General features: G+C 48.5%; 2 protein-coding genes across 2 annotated transcripts; both read left to right on the top strand.

The window, feature by feature from the left end:
* The first annotated feature begins 6,123 nt into the window (after positions 1 to 6,123).
* On the top strand, positions 6,124 to 6,993 carry LOC111256730. The gene is made up of 3 exons (XM_022825214.1): positions 6,124 to 6,525; positions 6,611 to 6,901; positions 6,988 to 6,993. The coding sequence occupies exons 1-3, from the start codon at positions 6,448 to 6,450 to the stop codon at positions 6,991 to 6,993; spliced, it is 375 nt and encodes a 124-aa protein (XP_022680949.1). The 5' UTR covers positions 6,124 to 6,447.
* Position 6,994: 1 nt separating this feature from the next.
* Positions 6,995 to 7,842, top strand: LOC111256597. Its single transcript, XM_022824782.1, has 2 exons — positions 6,995 to 7,252; positions 7,332 to 7,842. The coding sequence occupies exons 1-2, from the start codon at positions 7,040 to 7,042 to the stop codon at positions 7,755 to 7,757; spliced, it is 639 nt and encodes a 212-aa protein (XP_022680517.1). The 5' UTR covers positions 6,995 to 7,039; the 3' UTR covers positions 7,758 to 7,842.
* Positions 7,843 to 8,131: the final 289 nt, after the last annotated feature.

Below are 8,131 nucleotides of genomic sequence, written 5' to 3'. Positions count from 1 at the left end.
TGCAAATATGAGCAACCGATCCGGTATCAAATACCCAAGAATTAATAATTGTATCAGCGAGAAATATGTTGTCTATAACATTAACAACAAGCGTACCTGAGGTAGAAGTACTCTTACTTCCGCCATTCTTCAAGGAAGCTAGGTACTGCTTGCAGTTTCTCTTCCAGTGACCAAGTTCATGACAGTAAAAGCACTCTTTGTCTGGAGCAGGTCTAGGTCCAGCTTTAACCTTGGGCGGTGGGTTTGGCTTGGACGTTCCAGCCTTGCCCTTCTTCTTCCAAGAATTGTCCTTCTTCTTAAAGCTAGGCTTGTTCTGTATAGCCATCACATGGCTGGTACTAGCGCTTTTCTTGATGTCAGCCTCTGCTGTTTTAAGCATGCCACACAACTCATTCAGACCCTTCTCCGTCCCATGCATATGGTAGTTCGAGATGAAGTTCCCATAGCTAGGCGGAAGAGACGAAAGAATGAAATCAGTGGTCAACTCTTGGCCCAGTGGGAAGCCCAGCTTCTCCAACCGTTGAGTGTAACCAACCATCTTGATTACGTGTGGTTCTACTGCTCCGCCTTCTGCTAGCTTGCTCTCAACAAAGGCCTTGGACACATTGAACCTTTCAGTCCTGGCCTATGTTTGGAACATGTCTCTAAGCGCCACGATCATATCGTGCGCCTCATGGTTTGTTTCGAACTGCATCTGCAGCTCGGGTTCCATGCAAGCAAGCATAAGACAGCTTACTTCAAGGTTAGCATCACATGCTTTCTTGTAAGCATTCTTAGCAGCAGCGGGTGCATCATCAGCAGGTTCTTCTGGTAGTGGGTTGTCTAGAACATCTTCCTTTTTCTTAGCCCTGAGAACAATTCTCAGGTTACAGATCCAATCCGAGTAGTTTGTTCCATTCAACTTGTCCTTCTGAAGGACCGAACGCAAAGCAAACGGTGTAGTGCTGCTAGGTGCCATTTAATCTACAACAAAGTAATGCAAAATACACTAAGACAAACGTATCCATGATAGAGTAAATCATATTAAACTATTTTAATAAAATCTACTCCCACTAAAATCAATATCCCTCTATTGAAACTTAGTGATTCAGGATCCACAACTAACAAGTCTACTAGTGAGATTTAGCATCACCGCTAGCAAACGAGGTAGATCGGTAAGCAACTTTTGCTAATCATATCACATATGACTCCTCTTGTTGGGTGACATCTCTATGTCTCGGCGCCCAACCTTTATGCCCCAAGGTCCTTAACCGTTAAGATAACCTTGTTAAGCAAACAACCCTTATGCGTGTAAGTGTCCGACACAAACCCGTCTAGTCAAGGAAAACTAGTGGCACCCTAATTTCATAGACCCATCACTAATTGTACAAGACATGGGATGGTGCAAGTTTTAGTTGGGAGGGCATACTAACTTAAACTTTGTGAGGGATCGTTCTACTTCTAACATCACAGCATGCAGAAAATAAAACATAAATAGAATAGCATTCACACAGCTGTGACACAGTATGGCCCGTTTTCATATGGTGATCTCCATCTCCATAGAACCTGTTCACCATGGTGATCTCCATCTCCATGTTCCATGTGCGCCATCCTCTTGGTGATGAGTCCTCCAAGAACTAGAACATGCTATTACGCCTAATAGCTAGTAAAGAATCTAGTAATGAAGATTACATAGTTGCTTGGATCATCACAGATTGGTACGCAGACCATTAAATACAATAAGGTGACAACACATATGGCTCGTGCCGTGTTGCCGTACGCGCGACACGCAGGTCACGAATGAGTTACACACATGCATCACATACACAAGGGGGCCATACTGATCACAAGATACAAACATACATCCTGCAAAACAGAGTTAGGCGTCCTAACGTTCCAAACTTCGGATGCCCGAAACACCATCTTCCAAGCCGAATTTGGGAAATCTAATTTCACCGAAAACGGCAAAGCCGTTGAATTTCATGTGTAACTTTTTCTGTAGATCAATTTTTATATAAAATTCGCCCCAATCCGAGATCGTACCGAAAAGTTACGGCTGATTTACCGAAGCATACGCATACGGCAAAAATCCTGACCCCGGTAGTAGATCTCATCTACTATTGCACATCTAATGCGCCTGGCGTATGACCCTGGATTTCGATTCGACCAATCATATGGATCTTCGCTCACTGCAACTGGATTTACGTGTATCACTTAACTCCGATGGCGGAAACCGACCGGTAGGAGTATGTCGTTACACTACCATTGCAGCAAGGGCACGAAACCAGGACATCGATCAAATGGAAAACTCGCATATCTGCATATGCACACATCCCGAATCCAAAACTAAGCAGCTACGGCTCTTGATACCACTGTTGAGATACGAGGTAGGCTACGCTAGCGCAAATCAAAATTTCTACCGCGTATAACCAGGAAGAACTGCCTTATAAGGATCACGGGATTACCACTCGACGCACTACTGGTGCGGAAGATGTAGATATGCGTCGATGCAGTGAAGACGATCACGTAGTCGTACGTAGTCGATCAACGTAGTCGTACGTAGTCGATCACGTCAACGTCCAGCAGCTCCTCAGCAGCTCGACCACGTGCAGCAAGATCGCCCCCGGTGCCGCGGCTCGTCGTCGGCTCGTCGTGGCTCGTTGGCGGCTCGTTGGCGGCTCGTCCAAGTGCTGCAGGCGCAACACCTCCAAAGTATCCACACGTGCAGGGAGGAAGCGTCGCAAACCGGACTGCTAGATCCGCGAGTTGCAACAGGCGAGGGCGTGGGAGGCGCGGCAGGTGTGTTTCGCCAAAAAGGTGTAAACCCTAGGGCGCCCCCACCCCTCTATTTATAGAGGTTCCTGACGGGCCTCTGGGTCCGAGGCCCATTAGTACTTCTAAACCTAATCCAACTCGGATCAGATCCAAATTGGGCTTCCAGCCCCTTAAGTGTGTGACCCTATGGGTTCGGATACGTATAGACATGGCCCGAGTACTCCTACTCGGCCCAATAGTCGGTAGCGGCCTCTAGCAAGACGTGCCAACTCCTATACGCACACGAAGATCATATCAGACGAACCATCACAACATAATATACATGCTATTCCCTTTGCCTCACGATATTTGGTCTAGCTTCAAGCCGACCGCTCTTTCTCGATCCTGTGATTCGGAATCCCTTTGTAGGTTAACTCTTAACCGTACGTAGCATGGCCATGCATTTTCGGATCCGATCACTCGAGGGGCCCAGAGATATCACTCTCAATCAGAGAGGGGCAAATCCCATCTTGATTGACCATGTCTCATAGCATGCTTCTTGACAAACCCGAAAGCTACCTTTATAACTACCCTGTTACGGCGTAGCGTTTGATAGCCCCTAAGTAGGTCGATCCACATCTAGAATACATGCGACAATCTCAGGTCTAAGGACAAAGCATATATGTTGTTTAAAGAGAGAACTACTTCTCGTGTTGGGTCAGTCCTAGCACATGTCTCCACATGTGTCCACATTATTAGTTCAACATCTCCATGTCCATGACTTGTGAAACATAGTCATCAACTAATACATGTGCTAGTCTAATATTCATGTGTGTCCTCATATGAACTCCGACTAGGGACAACTTTAGAATAACCATACAAGTAAAGAGTTTCACATACAATTCACATAATTGCAAATCAATTCAAGTAGCCTTCAATGGATATTCAATGAACACAACATACAAATCATGGATACAAATGGAATATCATCATCTCTATGATTGCCTCTAGGGCATACCTCCAACAACAGGTCCTGCAGCGGTCATTCCTCACGTTGGGTCCTTGCATTCAGCCTTTCCGGCTATGTCGACCAGTCATTTGTATTTATATTGATGGCACATTTCTGACTAGAAGGTACAAGGGAACAATATTGACAGCTGTTGGGACCGATGGCAACATCTAGGTGTTGCCTCTTGGGATCGCATTTGTGGAGGAGTCTGGAGATAGCTAGTATTGGTTCCTCGAGAGGGTGAAGAACATGATTGTGATGGATGTTGAGGGGCTTTGTCTTATTCATGATCGGCACAAAGGCATTATGCAAGCAATCGAAAACCTATAGAATGGAAGTCAGGAGCGTTTCAGGGCGCCGATATGGCCGGACTTGAAGAGTAGGTGGTGCATGAGGTATATGGGTGCAAACTTTCATAAGCAATTCAAGAGCAAGACCCTTATGAAATTGTTCAAGCGCTTGTGCAGCCATAATCAGGAGAAGAAGTTTAACCTGTTGTGGAAGAAACTTGAGGACCTCACAAAGAAGCAATGCGAGGAACTGGGTCAATAGTGAGGCCGACCACCCTGTGTCTCTGGAGGATGTCGGGCTCAACGGTCCAAATGTCAGGCACAGACGGGGAAGATCCATCAAGAGCTTCTCACAGTGGATTGAGAATGAACCGAAGGAAAAGTGGTCATTACTCTTTGATGACGGAGGTGCACAATGGGGTATAATGACGATAAACCTAGCTGAGGTTTACAACTGGGTCCTGCGCGGTGTTCGGGGCCTGCCCCTTGTTGGTATTGTGGAATTTTACCTATACCGCACCATGAAGTATTTTAGGGAAAGGTACCAGTTGGCTAATAACTCAATATGCGACAACCACATAATCTATGGGTACAAGATGACAGAGTACATGGAGGGTGCGATTAACAAATCTCATTTGCATCGTGCGAAAGAAGTGGGAGCCGTGGAACGCTGGTTCGAAGTTGTTTGCAGGGATAAAGTTCGAATGGGCGGGAGGCGCGAGAGACACACACATGAGTGCACCATTAGCAATGAAGGTTGTGTTTGCTCTTGCCACAAGCCAAGGTTGCTTCACAGGCCTTGCACCCATGTCATTGCTGCATGCATCGAGGCGGGGGGCTTCAACCCCGTCGTTTCGTGTCGCACTATTTCCTGAAAGAAATCATATGGCAAACTTGGAGGAACGAGATTTATGGATATCGTTTACTAGGAGAGTTTGTCAACAATCCTGAGAATGCCGCCCGCTACATTCCTGACCTTGATCCAGAAATGTTCCAAGGGGTCGGGCGACGTGGGAACAGACGTATCCGTAACGACATGGATCAATCTGAAGCAGGTCCTGATGTTCGACACTGCTCCAAGTGCCATGAAGCCGGTCACACCTACAAGAACTGCCCGGCAACGACGTATGGAAGTGCGAGCACCCAAGCTGCATCTAATAACTTGTAATGCAATGTAATATTTATCTTAAGTGTGTTATTATAACTTAAGTTGTGGCCCTAATGTAATGTAATGTTTATTTGGTTTTGTGGTCAAAACGTAATGTAATGTAATATTTATCATGGACACTTTTATTTGTAATAACTCATGTGCTGTGTATTTTATTTCTCTTACGTCTTCAAATCTTTATTTTTTCATTACTTGTGTTACAAGTATGGCGCACCCAGTTCCACAGGGGTACCAGACCCCTGAGTTGCTTGACCCTACCTTGGATGGCCTGCACAGGTCGTAAATGTCAGCCGTACGAGGTTCGACTCTCGGCACGTTTCGGGCATGTAACCTGCTCTCGACCATGCCGATCGACACACGTTGGATCCCCAGGTATATCATACTTAGTAGAACTTGTGTGTTAAGTTCAACGATTAATTTGTTTAAACTAATTAATTTTTTGCATGATACAGGTTACGTGCGGTGGGCCTTCTCCATGTAGCTAGGTTAGTGGAGGGTGACATGGTCGACAGCGCTGCGCGACGCGGTGAGAGGTCCACACGGTTCCAGTTTGACATGTCGCAGTTAGCAGCTCTGCTAGACTGGTGGTGGCCGGAGACGCACACCTTCAACCTCCCGGTTGGTGAGATGACCCCCACACTGGAGGACATCTCCATGCTACTTTGCCTTCCACTTGCAGGGCTCGCCGTAGCCGCGATGAACGCACCGCCTACCTGGCGTGATGAGCTGCTGGGTCGGTTTGCGGACGTTCACCGTGTGGATGGTGCCCCGTCGTACCGCACTTTTAGCTCCACACACGGGCCCACGAAGGCTTGGCTCCAGCAGTTTAGTGTGAGTATTTAATTACCTGCATGTCCAATTAATTTTTTGTAACTTGTTCATAATTTTGACCCAAATTTGAAATTTGTTTGCAGGCCGAGTACTTGAGAGCCGCCGCCGCCGATGCCACAGTAGCGCGACACTTAGAGGTGTACCTGTTGTGGCTCTTCGGCTGGATCTTGTTGTGCACGTCGTAGGGGAATTCGGTGCCTAAGCACCTTCTTCCTTACGCGAGGGCTATTGCGGAGGCCCCGCTCGACGAGGTTCCACAGTACAGTTGGGGTTCAGCTATATTGGCGGCCACCTATAGGGGTCTTTGCACGGGCTGCTGCAAGATAATTTTGGCGGAGCCAATCTTCCTTGGCTGCCCGTTGCTGCTTCCGCTGTGGTCGTACGAGCGGTTCCCGATAGGGCGACCCCATATTGACATGTCCCCCTACCCCGAGGGTTTCAATGATGACGACGTTGACAGGCCCACGATGGGGTCGTTGTGGTGCCTGAGGAAGGTATGATTCTTCAACTACAATTATTCGATTCATATTACAATTATTCGAAGTCATAAATGCCAAATTGTGATTTTATTTGTTGCAGGGAATATGGGTGGGGGTGCAGACGAAGAAGTCATACCCAGACTTCGTCGGTCTGTTCGATGCTCTTGTCGACACCAACTTGAGGTGGAGACCCTACAACTTCAAGGAGGTGCAGGCTCGTGCCCCGCATGGCCTCTCTTCACTGTGCCATCGGGACATGGAGTACTGGAGGACGATGAGGCCACTAGTCTACGACATCCACATCGAGGACTACGCGGTTCACCGTGTGATGAGGCAGTTCGCCCTGTACCAGTACTCCCCACTTCCGGTTACTTCTGTTGTCCCGACCGCCGTTCACAGGTACACCCCCAGCCTTTTGATTCACCTTGAAATATTAATTTTTCATTTATTTAACTTGTGCAACGATGGTTCCGTTAGGGCTAGCCATCAGGGTGGTGGTGGTGGGCCCGGAGTCCAATGGGCTCCGAGGATGGTTCAGTGGGTCGACATGTGGATGACCGCACTAGACGAGGTGGTGCAGGAGGCCCGTGCACACGACGACGACGCTTTCATAGCGTACCTTCGGTGGTTCTTACCGAGGACCAGGACGCAGGTCACGTATGTTCTGAGGGAACCACCGATGGAGATCGCGTCAGTCACGCAGACGTACCTGCGTTCGAGAGATGTCAACTTCGACTACGTGGTAAGCTACTGTATTATTTTTGTTACTCAACTTGCATCATTTGGTGTGACTAACTTGAACCATTTTCTCTCCCCAAAAGTATGACGTTATTGCTGAGGTAGCCACAGAGCTGACGTATGGCATCGACCACTACGACGACATGACTGCTCATCAGCACCACATGCTGTACAGGAGGGCTCGGGACGCCTGCAGTAGGTTCATGAGGGCCGTAAGCTGCTGTGGCGGTCACGGGGATGTCGTATTTCCACCACGGGCGTCCTACCCCCGTTCGTCCTCTCCAGCTCCTACTCAGCAGGTTGGTACGTCCTCTCAACCGCCTGTTCGTCCGCCACCGGCCGGGACGTCATACGCCGCACCAGCACCACCACCGTCTTGGTATGTCACACCTGGTCCGTCCACCGTTCTGCAGACCGTGGATGGGTTTCGGAGGACTCCATCGACGAGGGACAGAGGTCCAGTGCCCACGCTTGGATTGATGACCTTTTCCAAGTCGAGCCTGACGTGATCGGTCGCTCCTAGTTGCCTGACGCCCTGAGGGTCCTCCACCAGGCGCAACCCAGTACTTCGTGACACCACCTACGGCGGCACCACCAGAGGCGGCATCGGGAAGATGCCCGACTCGCGACGTTGGCTCGCCGAAGCTGTTGATGTACGACCAGCAGCAGACCAGAGCAGCGCAGCGGGCAGCGAGGCGTGGTCGTGGTGCCGGTGAGCCTCGTTTCAAGCGAGGACGCATTTAGTGCGTAGGATGACTTGTATCTTTTATCATGTGTACAATTGTGTAACGTACGATGTGTACTCATTTGCGAACTACTCTATCTAGATCAGAAGTTTAATGCTTTTCAATGATTCCATGCGTTCACTATACATGTCTAAACA

The sequence above is a fragment of the Setaria italica genome, chromosome III, assembly GCF_000263155.2.
Source record: "Setaria italica strain Yugu1 chromosome III, Setaria_italica_v2.0, whole genome shotgun sequence".
NCBI lineage: Eukaryota > Viridiplantae > Streptophyta > Magnoliopsida > Poales > Poaceae > Setaria > Setaria italica.
The sequence above is the reverse complement of the archived record's forward strand: the minus strand, read 5'-3'. Positions and strand labels throughout refer to the sequence as shown.

Coding starts and splice junctions, on each gene's coding strand:
- LOC111256730 (XM_022825214.1), top strand. CDS start 6,448: ATGTCCCCCTACCCCGAGGGTTTCAATGATGACGACGTTGACAGGCCC. Junction 6,526..6,610: donor CGTTGTGGTGCCTGAGGAAG/GTATGATTCTTC, acceptor TATTTGTTGCAG/GGAATATGGGTGGGGGTGCA.
- LOC111256597 (XM_022824782.1), top strand. CDS start 7,040: ATGGTTCAGTGGGTCGACATGTGGATGACCGCACTAGACGAGGTGGTG. Junction 7,253..7,331: donor ATGTCAACTTCGACTACGTG/GTAAGCTACTGT, acceptor TCTCCCCAAAAG/TATGACGTTATTGCTGAGGT.